At 39.8% G+C, this 23716-nt stretch overlaps 3 protein-coding genes across 3 annotated transcripts; 2 read left to right on the top strand and 1 right to left on the bottom strand.

Moving 5' to 3' along the window:
* Positions 1-919: 919 nt before the first annotated feature.
* Positions 920-3815, top strand: LOC147321808 (protein FAM200C-like). Its single transcript, XM_086305025.1, has 3 exons — positions 920-1601; positions 1959-2275; positions 3705-3815. Exons 1-3 carry the CDS (start codon positions 920-922, stop codon positions 3813-3815), a joined length of 1110 nt encoding a protein of 369 aa, XP_086161151.1.
* A 1283-nt stretch (positions 3816-5098) lies between these two features.
* On the bottom strand, positions 5099-6422 carry LOC147321807 (homeobox protein NANOG-like). The gene is made up of 4 exons (XM_086305916.1): positions 6395-6422; positions 5951-6171; positions 5777-5860; positions 5099-5637 (listed from the first exon to the last, which is right to left on the bottom strand). Exons 1-4 carry the CDS (start codon positions 6420-6422, stop codon positions 5281-5283), a joined length of 690 nt encoding a protein of 229 aa, XP_086162042.1. The 3' UTR covers positions 5099-5280.
* An 8517-nt stretch (positions 6423-14939) lies between these two features.
* On the top strand, positions 14940-17084 carry LOC147321806 (homeobox protein NANOG-like). Its single transcript, XM_086305915.1, has 4 exons — positions 14940-14970; positions 15461-15819; positions 15910-15993; positions 16224-17084. Exons 1-4 carry the CDS (start codon positions 14940-14942, stop codon positions 16476-16478), a joined length of 729 nt encoding a protein of 242 aa, XP_086162041.1. The 3' UTR covers positions 16479-17084.
* The last annotated feature ends 6632 nt before the right edge of the window (positions 17085-23716 follow it).

The raw sequence follows: 23716 nt of genomic DNA, 5'->3' as shown, positions 1-23716 counted from the left end.
GCACAGAAAACAACAACAAAAAAACAAACAAACAAAAAAATTATTAAAAAATCAACTCCCTCCCAGAACCAGCACAAAAAAAAACCCCATGGTACAAAAGTTTAGTCTGTTGTAAGTGTTTTCAATGAATTAAAGTAAATGATAAAAGGCTTATTAACATTTCCTCTGAGTCTAAATTGTATTTTCTCCATTTTTAAAAAGAACATAACATCTTCCAGCCAACGTGATCGGGCTGGAGGGTGATGAGCTTTCCAAAACAGAAAAATTCTATGTCGTGCCAGCAGTGAAGTGAAAGCGATAATATCCAGTTGCTTACGACTAAGGTTCAGGGTGCCGTCCTCAGAAACACCAAAAATGGCAACTAGTGGACATGGTTTTAGAGTAACGCTCAAAACATGAGAGAGCACTTCAGAGTAAAAAGTCCAGTATAATTGAAGTGACGGGCAGGCAAAAAACATATGAGTTAAATCACAGGGGGAGGTGTTGCATCTGTTGCACAGGTCAGGAATGCTGGGGTATATTTTAGATAGTCTAGATCAGTGGTTCTTAACCTGGGTTCGATCGAACCCTAGGGGTTCGGTGAGTCGGTCTCAGGGGTTCGGCAGAGCCTCCACTGCGGAGGTCGCAGAGGTCCAGCCACGCCCGAATTATCGTGTAAATTTGTGATGACACGCCCCCTTCTGGCCATCACTGGCTGCAGACGATCATGCTACACTGCTTGGCCAATCAGGGCTGCGGGGAATGTAGCGCGCGCAGTAGTCAACATGTGAATGTCGTGGTAGTACTTCGCGTGATTTTTTTTTTAACATTTTAATCCATACTAACTATGTCGGGCAAAAAAAGAAAGTGGTTGGACGAATATGTACAATATGGATTTACATGCATCACGGAACGTGATGGGAGTGAGCGTCCTATCTGCATGATTTGCAACGCCAAGTTGAGCAACTCTAGTCTCGCACCGGCAAAACTAAAGGAACACTTCTTGAAGCTGCATGGAGACGGGGAATACAAGAACACAACACTTGCTGAATTCAAGGTGAAGAGAGCCAGATTCGATGAAAGGCCCACTCTGCCTGCTCTTGGATTTGTACCCGTTAACAAACCGATCCTCACAGCATCGTACGAAGTTGCTTACCTGATCGCAAAGCAGGGCAAGCCACACACCATTGGTGAAACACTCGTGAAACCAGCCGCGTTAAAGATGGCAAATCTGATACTCGGAACAGCGGCCGAAGGTAAATTATCACAAATTCCTCTTTCAAATGACACCGTCAGCGACAGAATAGAAGACATGAGTAAAGACATCTTGGCTCAAGTAGTCGCCGATCTGATTTCAAGCCCGGCAAAATTCAGCCTTCAGCTCGATGAGAGCACAGACGTTGCTAATCTAAGCCAGCTTACTGTTTTTGTGCGCTATGTGAAAGATGACATGATAAAAGAAGATTTTTTATTTTGTAAGCCTCTTACAACAACAACTAAGGCAGCCGATGTGAAGAAGCTTGTGGATGACTTCTTCGGAGACAACAATCTTTCATGGGACATGGTTTCTGCAGTTTGTACAGACGGAGCTCCCGTCATGCTGGGAAGAAACTCTGGTTGTGGTGCGCTAGTAAAAGCCGATGCACCACACATCATTGTGACTCATTGTATTTTGCACAGGCATACATTGGCAACAAAAACCTTGCCTCCAAAAATGGCAGAAGTATTAAAAACCGTGGTGGAATGTGTGAACTATGTGCGAAATAGTGCTCTGAGGCACCGCATCTTCAGTGAGCTGTGTAAAGAAATGGGCTCTGAATTCGAGGTACTTCTGTACCATTCTAATGTTCGGTGGTTATCCCGGGGACAGGTGCTGAATCGTGTTTTTGCCATGCGTGTGGAATTAGCCCTGTTTTTGCAAGAGCACCAACACTGTCATGCAGATTGCTTCAAAAATCCTGAGTTCATTCTCATTTTAGCGTACATGGCTGATATATTCGCAGCTCTCAATCATCTCAATCAGCAGATGCAGGGTGGTGGAGTAAATATCATAGAAGCGGAAGAACACCTGAAGGCTTTTCAAAAAAAGCTAACGTTATGGAAACGACGAACAGAGAACAACAACTTTGCAAACTTCCCCCTTCTGGACAACTGTGTAAGTAAGGTCGAAGATGTGTCTGGAATCGGAGATGTTTCTGTATCCACGGAACTGAAGCAAACAATTGCAACGCACTTAGATGAGCTTGCAAAGTCTCTCGACAGATATTTCCCTACAAGAGAGTCATATCCAGCATGGGTGAGACAGCCGTTCACGTTTGCTGTTGAGACAGCAGATGTCAATGATGAATACCTTGACGAAATCATTGAAATTCAGCAGAGCCAGGTTCAACAGCAACTCTTCAGAACAACAACACTCTCAACGTTTTGGTGTCGACAAATGGACAAGTATCCAATTATTGCTAAGAAAGCCCTGGATTTTTTTATACCATTTGTTACAACATATCTTTGCGAGCAATCAAGATTTTACGACTTGTAAAGTGTAACATGCATGCACTTTTTAACATCCTATCAAATATTGTAGATTATGATGTTAGAGCCAGTATTTAATCCTAGAAATGTCGTCATTTGTTGGAAGAAAATGAATGGCACTGACTGAAACATTTCCAACATATATAAAGTTGACTTTATCAGTCTCCTGCATGAGCCTTGATCTACTGCACCAACTCTGAGGAAAAAAGCAAAAACAGACGTACATTACATGTTAATTCTTTCTTTCTTTTTTTTACTTTAACTGAGATTCACTGAGTCTTGTCAAAACAGCCTATGTTTTATATTTAAATGGCAAGAAAATAAAATCTACAAGAAATAAACCTGTAAAACAGGATAAAACATGTATGTAGCTCCCATGTTGAAAACTGCAGATGACATGGAAGTCTTTTAAATCTTTGTGAAAACCACCAGCATGTGGTTTGGCAAGACCAAGGTGGAAGAAATCCTCATCTGAAGCTTTGCTGAACATAACGATTTCTCTCAGGTCGTCATGATTTGGTCTTTATCCTAATCAAGTCCTAAATGTTGTGGGCCAAAGATTTGTTTGTTGCTTTATAAATCATGTGTAGAGTTCTGAGGTCAACCAAGTCTTTAAATTTAAGAGTATTTAATAAAAAGTGGATTTGATGGTTCTGTTGAAGTGGTTTTATTTATGATCCCTATTACACTTTGTGTGTGCTTTACAGGTTATATCGATATATTCATAATGACCATGATGGTTTGTGATTTATTATCACCGGAAGAAGTTTGTTCTTTCAGATAATTTATTTTAATTCTATGTTATTTATCATCAGACTCCTGAATAGTATGAGTTTTGTTTGCTCAGATTCAGTGTTAATTGATTATAGAAAAACCAAGTCTTCAATTTCTTAGTTTTTTTGTAGTTCATTTAGAAGTTGTTCCAATTTACTTCCACAATAACTTTGTGTCATCTGCAAACAATATGACTTCTGTGTCTTTGAAATTACTTAGCTGAATGTACAATATCAATCCACATTCACTCAGTTAATGATGCATTCATTAATCTGTATGCCTCTTGTATTTCATTGCTCAAATTCAGGACATTGAAAAACACCTTATGTCATAATGCTTTTCAGAAACTCTCAAAGACAACATTACATGGATTATTAGACTCAGTGCTGCTCATTTATTGACTTGATTTTTCATTCCTGCAGCTTAGCTGTTCTGACAGCTCCACTCAGGCTCTGCTGGACACCACTGTGCTCCTGCTGCAAGGCGCCTGGTTTCTGGTACGCTTCCCAGTCATGATCATGGTGGCACTGTGAGCAAGAACCTGGCAACCTCCAGCCACCATGCCCCATCGTAACATTCCTTGACAGATCCCAACACAGCCCTGGTACAAACATACATGGCCATCAGGAGCATCCTACACTTTAAATGAGCTGACTTCAGGTGTTCAGTAAGGGGAAGATTTAATAACATTGCACATTTCATTTCAAGACTCTGTAGTCACAGAGCAGAGAGTAGAAAAGGTGACAATAAAATGTTTTTGGAGCTTTACCAAGTAATCAGCATCAGACTTGTTAACAATTAAAATAAAACCCAACATTTAGAGTCTTAGGAAGATAATCACAGAGGCAAAAACTTTCCACTGTATCGTCTCAGGTTTCTTAAAATGAAGTCTGAGGTAGGGTTGTTATTTGAGGTATTCCTGGAAAAATCTTTTTGTCCATTTGAAAGCTCCAGATTCTTTAGATTATCTGTCTCATACTTTGATTGTGAATATAGAGGATTGTAGCTCAAGTTAACATGGAAAGATAGAGGTTTAAAGTCTCTAAAACATTTGGACCCATATGGAAAAGATATATATAAATCTTATAAAGTTTGGATCTGTCTTGTGTGAAACTTGTATGAAAAGCATATAAGAGTGAAAACAGATATAAGATCCCTTGAAAAATTAGATAATGAAACTTGTATGTTTTGGATACTTACTAAAACAATATATGAAAGTAATGGGAAAGTGGCCACTTTCATGAGTAAATCACATATAAGTTTTTACTATTTCTTTTCCATATGGGGATGTTCAGTCTCTGACAGAAGGTTTGGAGACATGTAGAAAGTTCAGTTTGAATGGGTGAAACTAATATTTTATTTACAGTTTCTCACACACAAGGAAGAGAATTTTCTTCATGTACAATATTTTTTACAACAAATACAACAAAATGAAACAAAACACATTTTGATGAATTCATCTCTTAATCTTATATGCAGAATTTCTGATGGTGTTTTCTCTGATATCCCAGTATGTATTTTGGCTATTTTGACTATTTACAGTAGCCGGAGCCTACTGAATTCTAATATTTCTAAAATCCATTGGATATTGAATACCCCCCTCCCCCTTTACTGAAAGCGATCAAATCTGAGACTGTTGAGCTACATGAAGACAATAAAAATAATTTTAAAAGAAGTCCTGGGTTGTTTATATTCCATTCAGTGCTGAACTGGTGTTCAAATCAAATTTTATTAGTCAAATACACAGTCATACAAAGTACAACATGCAATGAAATTCCTGTGTCCTGGGGCTGCGGATGTAGCCGCACCAGGAAGAAACCAAAAAGACAAAAAGACAGTGAAAATTCGTACATCAGGGACAAGAGGAAAAAAAGGACCTCTAAAACAGTAACAGTAAAAAAAAAAGGTCTTGATGGGCTTTCCAGGGACATCGGTATGCAGGGGAGAGACGATGTTTGGGTTTGGTGCCTCCAATTTCACAGACAGTCTAAATGTCTGTCACTCGTCACCAGGTCTGTCAATTTCTTGTTGAAGAGCCGTGAGCTTCTCCAAGATCTTATCCATGTTGTGTTCAATGAGAACAGTCTGAGTACTCACAGCTCTTCCCATTGCTTCGATCATAGTGGACATTTTTGCTGGGTTTTGAACAGCTGTGTCGTATTCGTGATGCCCGTTGCCTGGTGGCATTGACCAGCCAAACATCTGAGGGGAGTCGGGGAGGGTCCATTGAGGTCCAGCCGCAGAATTGCCCACAGCATGAGAATAGTGGGCCTGATTATTTGCACCCATTCTCATTGAATTTACCTGGTGCTGGGTGTACCGCTCCCTGAACGGGGGCTGTCTCTCTCCCTGAAACTGAAGGGGACAAGGGGACTGTCAGTAAAACGAGAATAGTTGTTTTAAATTATTGGCATTACACTTTTTTAAATACAGTCAATTCCCCAGATAATGACAGAATCAGAAACAATTCTGTTTAATAATAGGAGATACTTACATGAAGTGGGACATCCTGATTCACATACTGAGAATGTGAACTCCTCCTAAACTTACTCCGTTTGTTTTGAAACCAAGTTTTTACCTAAAGATAGAAGAAAACAGAAAACATTTAATGAGTACAATGGACCCAAAATTCAATTTCTTATGTTGTAGTAAGTTGAAAAACACTCACCTGTTTGTAGGTCAGACCTGTCATCTCTGCCAACTGTTTCATCTCCCTTGGCTCATAGTAATGTTTCAAATTAAAGTGATGGACAAGAATATTCAACTGTCTCTCTGTGAACACCACCCGGGCCTTTCCTTTAGGTTTCTCTGGAGCAGTGCTGGGAGGGTGCAGAGTGGCAGTGATGTTGCCATCCTGGCTTCTTGGGACAGCAAAATCTTGTTTCTCTTCTGAGACAGCAGGAAAAAAAAGTTTTTAAAAAGTAAATTGCTGAGTCTGAAACACAACAGTTTCCCAGAAAAAAAGTGGGATATTTGTACATTATTCAGAACCAAGAGTCACTTCTGCCATCAGGACTTACAACACAGAGTGAAAGAGTATTTTTGCAAGTTGTCTTAGAGGTTAGCCAACTCTATTCATGTAGCTCACCAGGCAACAATGCTGAGTACATACCTGGAGAAAAGTGCATCCCATGTTCCATCTTTGAAGTCCCAGTGATTAAAGCAGGAAAGCTGGAATAAGTATCTCTGATGAAAGGGCTCCAAACCAAGCAGGATAGTGCTGTGTATCCTAAGGCTGATTTAAGAGCAATTCTGGGCTTTTAAGGAGGTTTGTGGGTGTGGGCAGGATTGTGGGGGGTTGAGCTTCTTCCTTTGTGAGTCGCTTTACCCTACCAAGTTTCAACCAACTGGCATCATTTAAATTTCTTTAAAATGCTGTTTCTGAGGTCTGAAAACAGAAAGTACAGTTAGAAAGCAGCCGTACAAATGAGCTTTACCAAATCCTTCCACCTCACACTTTATAAAATCTCAAAAATGTAATGCCTAAAATTACTGTTTTACTTTCAATTTAACCTCTTACCCATTACTTTAGTGTCCGTTTTAACTGCTCTTAAATTAGCAAAAAAAAAAAAAAAATTCAACACCAAATTCAGTTCGGTGGGTCGTTCAATGGGTCGTTCAATGGGTCGTTCAGTGCGTTGTTCAGTGGGTTGTTCAGTGGGTCTTTCATTTGGCCGTTCTTTGGGTTGTTCAGTCAGTGGGTGAGTGAAAGCAAGATTAAGTGGAAAGTGTCTATGTGAGTGGAAGTTCCACTCACATAGATCATTTTTGCAAATGCATCCTCACACTAATTTGATCTCCAGGCGTTCAGTTGCACCTTTGTGTAAACCCCCAAAGCAGCTTTTTAAGGTCAAAACAAGTTTTTCAAACTCTGACAAACCATTAAAAAAATCTGACACTGAATATCACGATGACCACTGACCACTCGTTTTGTCTTCATTAACTTTATTAAATGAAACAGTTTAAAAGTGGCAACTGAAATTACACCAATTGAACTCAGCATCTTTGAAAATGTTTTAAAATAAGCAAAATTATACCAATATTACATACAACTAATGACTTACATAATTAAGATATTTTTGATCATGTGGAGAACATTACTGAGTTTATAAGGTAGCACATGGTAGCTTTCACCTTTGAAATGCACCTCTACATTGTAAAAGTCTCTGACACTAAAACACCCACATAAGTCGATGTAAACAATAGCAAGGCTAACGATCCACAACAACACTCGTCATAAACCCACGGACACATGGATATGGCCTCCTCTGGCTCATTCAGAATTAGAGACGCACCCAGTTCAGCCAGTGACCACTAAACATACGCTAATGTGTCTTTTAGAGTTCCTGTATCACACCCTGCTACCTCTGATTAATTATCAGGTCAATGCAGACAGATGGCACCAGGGCCATGAGAGATAAATAAAGGTTTCTGTGTTGACTTGAAGTAATTTCAAAGACACAGAAGTCATATTATGTGCAAATGTCATAAAGTTATTGTGGAAGTAACTTGGAAAAACTTCTGAATGAACTAGAAAATCAATTTAACTGAGTTCTCAGTTATTTCTATAATCAGTTAACACTGAGTCTGAGCAAAACAAAACTCATACTATTCAGGAGTCTGATAAATAACAAAGAATTATAAAAGTAATTATGTTGAGGTTCATTAAAAGTAACTCGTTAAATGTACATATGTTTTGAAATCTCATGCTGTTATCTGGCTGTGCCATTACCATGGTGACGTGGACGCCATGGCAGGAAATACTTGGTGGACGCTTCTCCTTATATGTTCACTTTAAAAAAAAATAAAAAATTTGCAGCTCGACGCTCCTATTAAAATAGAGGACGTTTTTGGCTCAATCAAGTGTATGCGAGCGGTAAGGCCCCAGGCTCCGACAGATTTCCAGCTGAGTTGTTAAAAAAATGTAAAGACAAGCTAGCCCCTCTCCTTCTTGATCTATATAATGAATCACTGAGAAAAGGCTGGCTGGCCCCCACTTTAACGAAGGCATCTATTTCAGTTTTACTGAAGAAAGGCAAAGAGCCTACGGCCTGTGAGTCCTACAGGCCCCTTCTCTATTTGCAAATTAGACTGTGTCTCATCACTGTTTCCAAATTCCCCAATTCTCCCTGCTGATCCATCATGGGTTGACCTTCTGGCTGTTACGCCTAATCAAAAATCACCTCTATCAAATATATATTGTATGCTTATGGTGACCGAATCTAATCCATCAGGTAAAATCAGAACCGCCTGGGAGCATGAATTAGGTGTTGAACTGTTTGAATCATGGTGGGATAAGGTGAATCTCATCATGCGTTCAAGTACACCATGTGCTAGGCTACAGCTTATACAGTTTAAAGTTTCCTTCAATTATAGACCAATGTGACAGATGGCACACCTCCCTTTGCGACCGTGGCTCAGGGGTTTGGGAAGCGTATTTGTAACCGGAAGGTCGCCGGTTTGATCCCCGGGCTCTCTGTCCTGGTCGTTGTGTCCTTGGGCAAGACACTTTACCCTACTGGTGATGGCCAGAGGGGCCGATGGCGCGATATGGTAGCCTCGCTTCTGTCAGTCTGCCCCAGGGCAGCTGTGGCTACAACCGTAGCTTGCCTCCACCAGTGAGTGAATGAATAGTGGCATTGTAAAGCGCTTTGGGTGCCTTGAAAAGCGCTATATAAATCCAATCTATTATTATTATATGTTTTTCTTCTGCCCAAGTTTGAACCAATTTTGGACTGATTTCTTTTCTGTACTGTCAGGGGTTCTTGGAAGTCAGATCTGAGAAGAGCCTTTAATTGCCATATTTGGAGTTCCAAAGATCCCTCTTAATGTAACTCCCCAGCAAACTGAGATCTTAGCTTTTTGTTCCCTTCTTGCTAGATGCTGTATTTTACTTCCATCTGCATTGCAATGGCTTAATACTGTCCGGACATTCTTGTGGAATATCTCAAATCTTTTCCTTAGAACAATGCAATTTACCCACCCTCCGACTAGATTGAAAAGAATTTGAAATGTTCTTTTTTTTTTTTTTAAAGGTAGGCATAGGATTTACCCCCCTCCCCCTTCTATTCTTTTTTAATTTAATTTAATTTTTTAAATTGTATTTATATAGTGTTGAATTTTAATTTTTTTTAATTTAATTTAATTTATTTATTTAATATTTTTTCTAATTTACTCACTTTTTTCTTCTTTTTTTCTTTTCTGAATTTTCTGTTCTTGTGTTGGTATGATGTTTTTTGTATTTTAACTTGTCTTTTGTTTAACAAGAAAACGTTAAAATGATTGGGAAAGAAATGTTTGATAAAATATGTCACGTAAGATGTATACAATACAACGTATATAAGTTTGTATAATCTCTTAATAAACAAATTTTTAAAAAAGTTGCTGTCCATGCAAACAATACTGATTTGTAGACTTGTAATTGTTTAACTAACAATCTTGTCAACACAAAGTTCCAATCCAATTTTATTTATGAAGCACTTTAAAATACCCAGCACAGGAACAAAGTGCTGTACAGAAAATAAGTTAAAAACAATAGAATAACAGAAAACAGCAAAAATATAGAAATAAAACACATAATGCATAAAATTAAAACAGCCCTATATATATATATATAACTATATATATGAGTTTTATTCATCTTTCTTAATCATTTATGGTTGTGGTGTGATCTTCTCCTGGTTCCTTGTTTCCCCGTGTGTGTTGCTGTGTCAGTTGTGCTGCCCCACTGTGCAATTTATTATTTTTAAACAATCGTATGAATTTTTGTATTGATGTACTTTTGTTAATTTCATACGTACAGGTGTTCCACACACTAACTCCTGTGATTGTAATGCTGTGATATTTTACATTAATCTTTACCATTGGCTTGGTTCATCTACTCCCGCTGAGTTTGCTACAGTAATAGTTAATGTTTTATTTTTAGAAGGGTGTCCAGTTTTTACAATTTCTTTAGGTAAGCCAGGACCAGCATTAAGAAAAAAAGTCATTAAAACCATTTGCAAATTGTTTTATGTCACTGATCAGTGTATTTTGTGTTTGAAAGTTATTGGGATATTCCAATCTTTTAGTTCCTTTATTTACAATATCATTTAGTACTGTCCACGCTTTTCATATTTTTTTTATCTAAAAGTTTACTGTAGTAATTTATTTTACTCGTTCTCATAATTATTATGAATTTATCTTATACCTTTTATAAGTTTGTTCTTGTATAACAGATTCTTTTTCTTACATGCGTTTGTTAGCCATGTTTTCAGTTTTCTTTGCTTTATTCACCAGGGGATAGCGTTTATTGTAAAGACTTAATATTATAGATAAGAAGTTTACATATGCCACGTCAACATCTTGAACACAGATCTTTCTCTAGTCTTGGTTGTTACACTGTTCTTTAAGGTAGCCGATTTCTTAAGCCTAAATTATAGTATTTACACAATTTTCATTTCATTTACTCCCTGCTGCTCTCCACCTCTTCTCCCTCTCTTGTCTCTTTCTTCCTGCAAGTCTCTCCATTCCCTCAATCTGGTCCACATCTCATCACTCACTATACTTTTTCTACTCCCTCTCTATCACTTCCTCCATTCCCTTTATCTCTCACTCACAAACGCATGCATCCATACATGCAAGAAAACATTATTTATTAGCTCACCTGGATAAGACCCATGCAAAACAAACTGAAGGTTTTTGTCCGGAAACCCACCATCAAAGTACCCATTGTCTCTGATGTCTGCAAATAAGAATAACCAGAACTCCAGACACTGGCTGTGAAGAAAATGCCACCAGTATTCAATTCTTTCATTGGAAGTACTTCCTCCCTCCAGGTAACTCTCAAAGGTGTCGTAAGGAGCCACGGGCACAAGGAAACACTGAAAGCCTATAACATGGCCATTTTCAGTTCCAAGATCACCTCTGGCAACTCTACACCGCTGCACCGCTTCTACGTAACACCCCCCGATCACTTTCAGATTACTATTTGTTGTGTATGCATTAAGACAGATTATTTTTCTCGACAAACCATCAACACTCTCATTGATTGAGATGCCATATGGTTTAAGTTTGCCGTAGGAGTACAGGTGCCAGATGAAGTTCAGCCCTTTTGAAAAATAGTTCGCCTTCGCCTGAGACGTCTTGTGTGCCTCAATGCCACCCCTCAGGGATCCAGCTCAGTCAACACCAAGTGCACATCCTCTTTCCTCACGCGTAGTCAATGTTCTCTGCATTTAGCATATATCCATCAGTACGCGTGAAGCTACCAGAGTACTGCAACTGGTTGTCAATGAATTCAACCAAGACTTCCAGGTCAGAGTACGCTTTTGTGACGAGTGTGTCCCCTAAGAACTCTCTTCAGATGTCTCTCACTTTTATAAAACTTGTGTGTACTGCCAAGCACTGTTTTAATATATTTATATATTAAAACAGTGCTTGGCAGTACACACAAGTTTTATAAAAGTGAGAGTCCAATCTCAAAATTAAAATCTACTTACTTTTTAGCCTTTTTATTAAATACTCTTAAATTTAAAGACTTTGTTGACCTCAGAACTCTACACATAATTTATAAAGCAACAAACAAATCTTTGGCCAAAACATTTAGAACTTGATCAGGATAAAGGCCGAATCGTGATGACCGGAGAGAAATCCTTATGTTCAGCAAAGCTTCAGATGAAGATTTTTTCCATCGTGAGTGATCGTGGCTCAAGAGTTGGGTGTTCGTCTTGTAATCGGAAGGTTGCCGGCTCGGACAGTCTCGGTTGTTGTGTCCTTGGGCAACACACTTTACCTACCGCCTACTGGTGATGGACAGAGGGGCCGATGGCGCGATATGGCAGCCATGGCTACAACTGTAGTGAATGAATAGTGGTATTGTAAAGCGCTTTGAGGGGTCCTGAAAAGCACATTATAAATGTAATCCATTATTATTATTCAATCTTGGTCTTGCCAAACCACATGCTGGTGGTTTTCACAAAGATTTAAAAGACTCAGAGCTCATCTGCAGTTTTTCAACATGGAAGCTACACACATGTTTTATAATGTTTAACTGTTTTATTTCATGTAGATTTTATCTTCTTTCCATTTAAATATAAAACAGAGGCTGTTTTGATAAGACTCAGTGAATCTCAGTTAAAATAAAACAATAAGAAAAACATTAAAATGTAATGTAAATCTTTTTTCCCTTCTTTTCCCCAGAGTTGGTGGGGCAGATAAAGGCTCGAGTAGGAGACTGATAAAGTCAACTTTTTATATATATTGTAAATGTTGCAGTCAGTGCCATCCATTTTCTTCCAACAAATGACGACTTTGCTATGATTAAATACTGTCTGCATTTTTGTTTTGCTTTCATTGAGTCTCTAACATCATAATTTACAATATTTGAGGATATTAAAAAGTGAAAGTCATGAAATCTTGTGTTTAACCTCTGACCCAGAATGTCACAGCAGAAATGGAGACTCATCAGACCAGGAAACATTTCTCCAATCTCTTGTTGTCTAATATTTGTGAGTCTGTTTCCTCAGTTTGCTGTTCTTAGCTGACAGCTGTTGTAGCCAGTGTGGTCTTCTGCTGCTTCTAGCCCATGTGCTTCAAATTCTGACATGTTGTGCTCTCAGAGATGGTCTTCTGTATAGTTTGCTTTAAATGAGTGGTTATTTTTAGTCTCTGCTGCCTTCCTATCAGCATGAAGTCATCTGGTCTTTCTCCTTTGACCTCTGACATCAAGAAGCTCGTTTCGCTCAGAGAAGTGCTGCTCACTAGATGTATCGCTGAGTTTTACATTCTTTTGTGCAGTTTGCATTAAGTTTATTTAATTTCTTCTCTTTGATTCACCACTCACTCTTTCAAATTGTTTTCTATCTCGGTGAATCACTGAGATTTAAAGAAGGTTCCACACAAGCCCTGATCAAGTCCTAAATGTTGTAGGTCAAAGATTTGTTTGTTGCTTTATAAATTATGTGTAGAGTTCTGAGGTCAGTCAAGCCTTTAAATGTAAGAGTATTTAATAAAAAGGCTAAAAAGTGGGTTTGGTTTATTATCCTAATTCTATGTTATTTATCATCAGTTTATTAATGATATAATTTGCTTGACTCCCAAATAGTATGAGATTTGTTTTGCTCAGATTCAGTGTTAAATCATTATAGAAAAACCAAGTCCTAAATTGATTTTCTAGTTCATTCAGAAGTTGTTCCATGTTACTTCCACAATAACTTTGTATCATCTGCAAACAATATGACTTCTGTGTCTTTGCAGTTACTTCAAATCAAGACATGTTAACACAAACACCTTTACCCTCATTTATCTCTCATGGCCCTGGTGCCATCTGTCTGCATTGACTTGATAATTAATCAGAGGTAGCAGGGTGTGATACAGGAACTCTAAAAGACACATTAGCGTATGTTTAGTGGTCACTGGGTGAACTGGGTGCGTCTCGAATTCGTCTCGAATTCTGAATGAGCCAGAGGAGGCCAGATGTGTTGATGTGGATCGTTAGCCTTGCTTTTGTTGACCTTGGCTTATGTGGGTGTTTTAATTTCACTTTTCACACATTTAGAGGTGCTTTTCAAAGAAGGGGGAAACTACCTTTTGCTATCTTATAAACTCAGTAATGTTCTCCACATGATTACAAAGATCTAAATTAGAGGTGTAAGTCATTATTTGTGTGTAATATTGGTACAATTTGGCTTATTTTAAAACATTTAATAAATATCAGGTTTCAATACTAATAATACACATTTTGTTTAAAATATATTTAAAGAGCAGCTGTATTTGCTCTGATACATTTGAAATTATAAACTATTTGCACAAATCTCCTGATAATAGAAAGTAAATTAATCATTGGTGCAAAGATCAAACTGGTTTCTTGTCTGAAACAACCAGAGCAGGAAGTTAAATCAAAATCATCTAACACAGATCTAGTTGACATGAAAGCAGAACAATCTAAACTCATTAGATTTATTTGTTTGTTTTATTAAATAAATTCTTCACATTATATAGACCACCTTGTTTCGTTTTAAACACATGATTAACTATGCAGACCTTGATAAATTGACTTAATTTCACTTGCCACTTTCAGACTCATTTATTAAAGTTAATAAAGACAAAATGAGTGGTCAGCGGTCATTGTGATATTCTGTGCCACATTTGTGAGTACAAAAACCATTTTTGCCTCAAAAAGCTGCTGTGGGGGTTTACACAGAGGTGTAACTGAACGGCTGCAGGTCAAATTAACGTGAAGATGTTTTTGCAAAAATGTTCTATGTGAGTGGAAAGTTCTTTGGGTGATCTAATACTGCGTTAATTGATGCAAACATGCAGTGAGTTCATTTCAGTAATTAGCTGCTAATTTTAGGCATTAAGTGTTTCATATTTTATAAAGTGTGAGGTGGAAAGATTTGGTAAAGCTCATTTTGCACGGCAGCTTTCTAACTGTACTTTTTTTTTCAGACCTGAGAATCAGCATTTTAAAGAAATGTAAATGATGCCAGTTGGTAGAAACAACCTGACTGGTTGTAAAGCGAAGAAGAAGCTCAACCCCCCCACATTCCTGCCCACACCCACAAACCTCCTTAAAAGCCCAGGAGAATTGCTCTTAAGTCACCTTCCTGCTTGGTTTGGAGCTCTTTCATCAGAGATACTTTCTCCAGTTTTCCTCTTTTAATCACTGGGATTTCATGGAAGATTATGGGATGCACTTTTCTCCAGGTATGTACTCAGCGTTGTTGACTGGTGAGCTAATATGAACAGAGTTGGCAAACCTCTAAGAAAACTTGTAAAAATACTCTTTTACTCTGTGTTGTAAGTCCTGATGGCAGAAGTCACCATTTCTCCCTCCACAGCTGAACAGAGTCCACTTTAAATTCTTTTTGGTTTTAAAGAATCTACAAATATCCGACTTATTTTTTTCTACTTTGTGGGAAACTTTTGTGTTTAAGATTCATTGTGTTGATGCTCAGTCATCAGGTAAGTAAATCCCTGAAGGTTGATTCAGTTCACCTGGATGTAATGTTTTCAATGGGAGAAATGTTTTGTGACTTCTTCAGTCTGAGACCTTTTGGGATTTAAGACTCATCAATTTAACCTTTGTTAATTTTTTCTGTTAGAAAGTCAGTCGTGCCAAAACATATCAGCAACTGACCCATGTGGACCATATAGACTTGTGCTTACTTGTCCTCTTGTCTCTTTACCCTCACAGACTCGTGGAGTTCAGGCAGCGGCCCTGAAGGGAGTCTATCCTTGGAAGAACTCTCTACATGGGCAGAGACTGCTCTAAAAATGGAGATGAGCAAAAAAACCGCTGATACCTCTGAGGCTGTTTCCAGTTCAGTCTCAGAAGAGAAACAAGATTTTGCTCTCCCAAGAAGCCAGGATGGCAACATCACTGCCACTCTGCACCCTCCCAGCACTGCTCCAGAGAAACCTAAAGGAAAGGCCCGGGTGGTGTTCACGGAGAGGCAGTTGAATATTCTTGTCCATCACTTTAATTTGAAACGTTACTATGAGCCAAGGGAGATGAAACAGTTGGCAGAGATGACAGGTCTGACCTACAGACAGGTGAGTGTTTTTCAATTCAATAGATTATAAGAAATTGAATTTTGGGTCCATTGTACTGATTAAATGTTTTCTGTTTTCTTCCGTCTTTAGGTAAAAACTTGGTTTCAAAACAGACGGAGTAAGTTTAGGAGGAGGTCACATCCTCAGCATGTGAATCAGGATGTCCCACTTCATGTAAGTATCTCCTATTATTGAACAGAATTGTTTATGATTTGATTTTATGGTATTTTTAATTTGGTTGTTGTTTTGATCTGTGTTGTTCAGCACTTTGGTCTGCCTGGTGTGTTCTTAAAGTGCTATACAAATAAACGATGAGAAGATGATTCTGTCATTATCTGGGGAATTGATTGAAGTATTCTTGAAGTATTCTTATTTTACTGACAGTCCACCTGTCTGTGTTTCAGTTTCAGGGAGAGGGACAGCCCCCATTCAGGCAGCAGTACACCGAGCACCAGGAGGTAAACCCAATCCCAAATGGTGGAAACCATCAGGGCCCCTATCATCATGCTGTGGACAGTTTTGCTCCTGGACCTCAGTGGACCTTCCCCAACTCGCCCCAGACATTTGGCTGGTCGATGCCACCAGACAACGGCCAGTATGAATTTAACCCTGCTGCTGGTATGAATGTACATGAAGAATACTATATGCCTTTTGTATGAGAAACTGTAAATAAAATATTTACACCCATTCAAAACTGAACTTTCTCAGCCCCTCCCCCTCTTTATTTATAGAGTTTTTACATGTAAGTTGACATATCAGGCCCAATAAAGAGGGTACCACAGACACAAAGATATATCTCAATACAGATTAGGCCATTAAAGTTAAATAAATAAATAAATAAAATAAAATAGAAATGAAGGAAAAAGTGGGAAAAACACACACAGAGAACAATACAAAAGAAAAAGCTAAGAAAAAAAGAACAAACAAAAACAAACAAACAAAAAAAAACACTCCCCCCAGAACCAGAACAAAAGAAAACCCCATGGTACTAAAGTTTAGTCTGTTGGAAGTGTTTTCAATGAACTGAAGTAAATAATAAAAGGCTGCCACATCTGTGAGAACTTATTAACATTTCCTCTGAGTCTGAATTTTATTTTCTCCATTTTTAAAAAGAACATAACATCTTCCAGCCAACGTGCTCGGGCTGGAAGGTGATGAGCTTTCCAAGACAGCAAAATTCTACGTCGTGCCAGCAGTGAAGTGAACATAACATCCAGCTGTTTATGACTAAGGTTTAGGGTGGCATCTTCAGAAACACCAAACTAGTGGGCATGGTTGGAGTGTAACGCTCAAAACATGAGAGAGCACTTCAAAATAAAAAGTCCAGTATAACTTAAGTGTCGGGAAGGCAAAAAACAGGCGTTGCATCTGTTGCACAGGTCAGGAATGCTGGGGTATATTTTAGATAATCTAGATGTGTAATCTGTATACCGTCTTAAACTGAATAAGGGAGAGTCTTGCACATGAGGCTGAAGAATGAATTCTGTCAATTACTTTGTCCCAGTAACCTTCAAGAAGCTGAAGACCCAGTTCCTGTTCCCAACTCAAAGCAATTATTTGGTTGAGTAATTGCTCGATGCCATAATTAAAGTATATACTTGTGATATTAGAGCCTTACTGTGAGGCTTCAACTGGAATAAGTCTTCCCACCAAGGCTTGAGAAGCTGACTTGGAAACTCTGGCAAGATAGAAGATGCACAGTGTCTTATTTGAAAGTAGCAGAACAAATGATACGAGGGCAAATCATACAAAGAACAAAGGTCACTAAAGCTGAGAAAATGTTATCTTTAAAAAAGTCATAAAAACATTTGATACCTTTTCTTGCCCATATACGAAAGGAGGAGTCCACCAGCGATGGGGGGAAAAGGTGGTTGTTGCAGATTGGGGTCAGAGCAGAAGCAGAGACTGAATTGAAGTGATGCCGGAACTGATACCATATTTTTAGAGAGCCAATTAGAAAGGGGTTGTCTGTGAATCGTAACAGGGAAACAGGAAGGGATGAAAATAATAGTGCTGGGAGTGAGGAAGAGAAACATGATTGAGCCTCAAGGCAACACAAAGTAGCTTGAGGATCATTCAGCCAATAAGTATACTTTTGAATGTTGGCTGCCCAACAATAGGATCCTGTTTGTGGACTTCAGCTCTGCCTTCAACACCATCCTTCCAGACCATCTCCGAGGCAAGCTTTCCCAGATGAATGTGCCTGATCCCATCTGCCAGTGGATCACTGACTTCCTGATGGACAGGAAGCAGCATGTGAGGCTGGGAAAGAATTTCTCGGACTCTCGGACCATCAGCACCGGCTCCCCTCAGGGCTGTGTTCTTTCTCCTCTGCTCTTCTCCCTGTACACCAACTGCTGCACCTCCACCCACCAGTCTGTCAAGCTAATCAAGTTTGCAGATGACACCACTGTTATTGGGCTCATCTCGGACGGGGACGAGTCTGCCTACAGGAGGGAGGTTGAACGTCTGGTGTCTTGGTGCAGCCACAACAACCTGGTGCTGAATGCCCAGAAGACAGTGGAGATTATTGTGGACTTCAGGAAGCACACAGCCCCACTCCCCCCATCATCCTGACTGACACCCCCATCACCTCTGTGGACTCATTCCGCTTCCTGGGTACCACCATCACCCAGGACCTGAAGTGGGAGCCCACCATCACCTCCGTCATCAAGAAAGCCCAGCAGAGGATGTACTTCCTGAGGCAGCTGAAGAAATTCAACCTGCCAACACGGACGATGATGCAATTCTACACTGCAATCATCGAGTCCATCCTCACCTCCTCCATCACCGTGTGGTACGCTGGAGCCACTATCAGGGACAAACAGAGACTGCAGCGTGTTGTGCGCTCTGCTGAGAAGGTGATTGGCTGTAGACTCCCATCTCTGCAGGACCTGTACACCTCCAGGACACTGTGGCGTGCAGCTCGGATCTCAGCTGACCCTTCTCACCCTGGACACAGTCTGTTTGACCTGCTCCCCTCAGGCAGGAGGCTCCGGTCCATTCGCACCAGAACCTCTTGCCATAAGAACAGTTTCTTCCCCTCTGCTGTTGGACACATGAACAATAACCGTATGACTGTTCCCACCACTAACACATGACCCTACGCTGTGTTCACTGCATCATTCCATGTTTGGCACTGATCACCACCTGCACTCATGTATATATCTTTCTACGTAGCACTCTTAATTCTTATTCTTACTTTTATTTTTTCATGTCTATTTAAGCGCAATTTATGACAGTATGTTTGCACTGAAGCACCGCAGCAATTTCCTAATGTTGTAAACCTGCTCAACATTTGGCAATAAAACCCTTTCTGATTCTGAATAAAACATCAAGTTGGGCAGAGCAAGACCCCCACTGAGCTTACCCTGTTGTAGTGAAGTCATACAAATCCCAGGGGTCTTATTTGTCCATATAAATGATGAAATCATTTGATTCACAGATTTGAAAAAGGATTTAGGTAAAAACAGTGGGATACACTGAAAAAGATAAAGAAATTTGGGTAGAATATTCATTTTTATAATATTAATCCTGCCAAGAAGTGATACAGGAAGGTTTGCCCTCATTTGAAAAGCCAACCTTACACAGGTCAGCAAAGGGTTAACATTTGCTGTTCGCAAAGCTTTAAATGAACTGGTAATACGCACTCCTAGATATCTAAAGCCTGAAGAAGCTAGTTGGAAATCAAAATCGGTTTGTCTAAGCTCTTGTGCAGCTGGGTTTATGGGAAAACATTCACTTTTTTATATATTAATCTTGTACCCAGAGAAAGAGCCAAAATGTAGAAGTATTTGCATTATAGAGGATAAATGAATTGTTGGATTTGTAACATATAATAATAAGTCACCTGCATATAAAGCAACCCTATGTTCCGTACCACCACGAATAACCCCTTGAAACAGAGGCGAGGTTCTGAGAGCCACAGAGAGAGGCTCTATTGCTAAAGTGAAAAGTAAAGGTGAGAGTAAAATACTCCGAAATCAGTGTTAGTACAAACAGATGCCAGTGGCGTAGTATATAAAAGATGAATCCAAGATATAAAATTGTTACCAAAACCAAATTTCCTCAAGACTGCAAAAAGATACCCCGATTCCACTCAATCGAATGCTTTTCCAGCATCCAATGAGATCACCACCTCAGGGACGGTGCTATGATTTTTGGAGTATATTATATTAAGAAGGGACCATATATTAAAAAAGGAATGTCTTCCTTTAATAAAGCCTGTCTGTTCGTCTGATATAATAGAAGGGAGAACTCTTTCCAAACGGGTTGCTAGCAGTTTGGATAAGATTTTAAAGTCTACATTAAGAAGGCTTATTGGTCGATAGGAGCTACAACAGGTAGGATCCTTTCCTTCTTTATGCAGTAATGAGACAGAAGCCTGTCTTAGTGTCTGAGGGAGAGAGCCTTGTTTCAGTGACTACTCAAAAACCGACAACAGCAAAGGGGCCAGTTTTCTTTTTATAAAATTCGGGGGGGGGGGGGGGGGGGGGGGGGGGGTGCGCTTATGAGGACCAGGGAACTTTCCAGACTGTAAGGATGTGATTGATGACGTAACCTCATGTAAAGTGAGGGTAGCGTCATTGTCTGCTGCTGTTGAGGTTGCGATTGTAGGGGTGTCCAATTCGTTAAGAAACTGGTTCATATCTATAAAATTAGAGGGGAACTATGATGCATACAGAGCACTATAAAATGACTTAACAATTGAGTTGATTTCCGTTGGATCAGAAGTCAAAGTTCCTGATTCATTTCTAATTTGCAAAATTTGGCGAGGTGCCGATTGGTGACGTAGCTGGTGGGCTAGCACACGAGAGGCTTTATCACCATGTTCATAATAGTTGCCACGGGACTGTAATATCAATTGCTCTGCATCATGGGTTGACAGGCGACTGAACTCCGATTGCAGGTTAAGATGCTGCTTATATATTTCAGGTGAGGGAGTTTGAGCGTGTTGCCGGTCTAGAGCTTGAATTTTGGCAGAAAGTTCATTTTGCTTAGCTTTCGTTGATTTAGATAGGTGAGATAAATAGGAAATTATTTGGCCCCTGAGGTAAGCTTTAAGAGTTTCCCATAGTACACTGGGGCGTGCAGCTCGGATCTCAGCTGACACTTCTCACCCTGGATACAGTCTGTTTGACCTGCTCCCCTCAGGCAGGAGGCTCCGGTCCATTCGCACCAGAACCTCTTGCCATAAGAACAGTTTCTTCCCCTCTGCTGTTGGACACATGAACAATAACCGTATGACTGTTCCCACCACTAACACATGACCCTACGCTGTGTTCACTGCATCATTCCATGTTTGGCATTGATCACCACCTGCACTCATGTATATATCTATCTACTTAGCACTTTTAATTCTTATTCTTATTTTTATTTTTATATCTATTTAAGCGTTTATGACAGTATGTTTGCACTAAGCACCGCAGCAATTTCCTAATGTTGTAAACCTGCTCAACATTTGGCAATAAAACCCTTTCTGATTCTGATAGTAGAGAATTTGAGATGTCCTCAGACTCATTCGTAGTTAAGAAATCATCAATTGCAGATGAGATATAGTCACAGAAAGCTGAATCAGACAAAAGAAGAGAGTTCAACCTCCATGGATGCTGAGGTCTATAGCCAGCAGACAAAGCCATATGCAGGACTAATGGAGCATGATCAGATATAACAATCAGGAGATATTCAGAGTTGCAAACTTTAGAAGCCATGGAGCCATTTATAAAAAAGTAATTGATGTGAGAATATGTGTGATGAACATTTGAAAAAAGGAATATTCTCTGGCTTCGGGATTAAAAAACCTCCAATCAATGTGTCCATTTTGGGTCATAAAGTGTGAGAAAGCCCTGGACATAGCAGATGATGCTTTCGAGCCAGTGGCAGATTTGACTAAAGCTCGGTCAATAACGCAGTTTAAATCACCTTGAAGATCAGGAGGGTGCGTCTTTAAGTCAGGAATCATCCTCAAAAGATTATTAGTAAACACAGCATTGTCAAAGTTTGGGGCATAGACGTTCACTAAGACAACTGGGTTATTCATGAGGGTCCCTACAACAATTAGATATCGTCCATTTTTGTCAGCAATCAATTTAGTGAGAGAAAAATGTATTTTATTCCTAATTAAAATTGCCACTCCTCTGGCTCTACTATCTACAGTGGGGCAAAAAAGTATTTAGTCAGCCACCGATTGTGCAAGTTCCCCCACTTAAAATGATGACAGAGGTCAGTAATTTGCACCAGAGGTACACTTCAACTGTGAGAGACAGAATGTGAAAAAAAAATCCATGAATTCACATGGTAGGATTTGTAAAGAATTTATTCGTAAATTATGGTGGAAAATAAGTATTTGGTCACCTCAAACAAGGAAAATCTCTGGCTCTCACAGACCTGTAACGTCTTCTTTAAGAAGCTTTTCTGTCCCCCACTCGTTACCTGTATGAATGGCACCTGTTTGAACTCATCATCTGTATAAAAGACACCTGTCCACAGCCTCAAACAGTCACACTCCAAACTCCGCCATGGCCAAGACCAAAGAGCTTTCGAAGGACACCAGGAAAAGTATCGTAGACCTGCACCAGACTGGGAAGAGTGAATCTACAATAGGCAAGCAGCTTGGTGTGAAAAAATCAACTGTGGGAGCAATCATCAGAAAATGGAAGACATACAAGACCACTGATAATCTCCCTCGATCTGGGGCTCCACGCAAGATCTCATCCCGTGGGGTCAAAATGATCATGAGAACGGTGAGCAAAGATCCCAGAACCACACGGGGGGACCTGGTGAATGACCTGCAGAGAGCTGGGACCAAAGTAACAAAGGTCACCATCAGTAACACACTACAACGGCAGGGAATCAAATCCCGCAGTGCCAGACGTGTTCCGCTGCTGAAGCCAGTGCATGTCCAGGCCCGTCTGAAGTTTGCCAGAGAGCACATGGATGATACAGCAGAGGATTGGGAGAATGTCATGTGGTCAGATGAAACCAAAGTAGAACTTTTTGGTATAAACTCAACTCGTCGTGTTTGGAGGAAGAAGAATACTGAGTTGCATCCCAAGAACACCATACCTACTGTGAAGCATGGGGGTGGAAACATCATGCTATGGGGCTGTTTTTCTGCCAAGGGGACAGGACGACTGATCCGTGTTAAGGACAGAATGAATGGGGCCATGTATCGTGAGATTTTGAGCCAAAACCTCCTTCCATCAGTGAGAACTTTGAAGATGAAACGAGGCTGGGTCTTCCAACATGACAATGATCCAAAACACACCGCCCGGGCAACAAAGGAGTGGCTCCGTAAGAAGCATTTGAAAGTCCCGGAGTGGCCTAGCCAGTCTCCAGACCTCAACCCCATAGAAAATCTGTGGCGGGAGTTGAAAGTCCGTGTTGCTCGGCGACAGCCCCAAAACATCACTGCTCTCGAGAAGATCTGCATGGAGGAATGGGCCAAAATACCAGCTACTGTGTGTGCAAACCTGGTAAAGACCTATAGTAAATGTTTGACCTCTGTTATTGCCAACAAAGGTTATGTTACAAAGTATTGAGTTGTATTTTTGTTATTGACCAAATACTTATTTTCCACCCTGATTTACGAATAAATTCTTTACAAATCCTACCATGTGGATTCATGGATTTTTTTTTTTTTCCACATTCTGTCTCTCACAGTTGAAGTGTACCTCTGGTGCAAATTACTGACCTCTGTCATCATTTTAGGTGGGGGAACTTGCACAATCGGTGGCTGACTAAATACTTTTTTGCCCCACTGTATACTGTATAATGATATAAATAGCTCTGTGTCATTAGGCTATGGCACTGGTAAAAGATTTAGCGTCAAAAGAGGAATTAGGCAAGGGTGTGGAAGCCCTCCGTTGTTGTTCATAATGGTTGTGGAGATGCTCGC

Source organism: Aulonocara sp. 'chitande type north' Nkhata Bay, linkage group LG9 (genome assembly GCF_057382095.1).
Source record: "Aulonocara sp. 'chitande type north' Nkhata Bay isolate Kocher_YH1m ecotype deep benthic linkage group LG9, A_spYH_male_GT1.1, whole genome shotgun sequence".
Lineage (NCBI taxonomy): Eukaryota > Metazoa > Chordata > Actinopteri > Cichliformes > Cichlidae > Aulonocara > Aulonocara sp. 'chitande type north' Nkhata Bay.
This window is presented reverse-complemented; position numbering and strand designations above follow the sequence as displayed.

Coding starts and splice junctions, on each gene's coding strand:
- LOC147321808 (XM_086305025.1), top strand. CDS start 920: ATGATTTGCAACGCCAAGTTGAGCAACTCTAGTCTCGCACCGGCAAAA. Junction 1,602..1,958: donor GGGAAGAAACTCTGGTTGTG/GTGCGCTAGTAA, acceptor TTCTCATTTTAG/CGTACATGGCTGATATATTC. Junction 2,276..3,704: donor GAGAGTCATATCCAGCATGG/GTGAGACAGCCG, acceptor TCATTCCTGCAG/CTTAGCTGTTCTGACAGCTC.
- LOC147321806 (XM_086305915.1), top strand. CDS start 14,940: ATGGAAGATTATGGGATGCACTTTTCTCCAG. Junction 14,971..15,460: donor TGGGATGCACTTTTCTCCAG/GTATGTACTCAG, acceptor TTACCCTCACAG/ACTCGTGGAGTTCAGGCAGC. Junction 15,820..15,909: donor CAGGTCTGACCTACAGACAG/GTGAGTGTTTTT, acceptor TTCCGTCTTTAG/GTAAAAACTTGGTTTCAAAA.
- LOC147321807 (XM_086305916.1), bottom strand. CDS start 6,422: ATGGAACATGGGATGCACTTTTCTCCAG. Junction 6,172..6,394: donor TGGGATGCACTTTTCTCCAG/GTATGTACTCAG, acceptor CTGCTGTCTCAG/AAGAGAAACAAGATTTTGCT. Junction 5,638..5,776: donor ATCAGGATGTCCCACTTCAT/GTAAGTATCTCC, acceptor TGTCCCCTTCAG/TTTCAGGGAGAGAGACAGCC.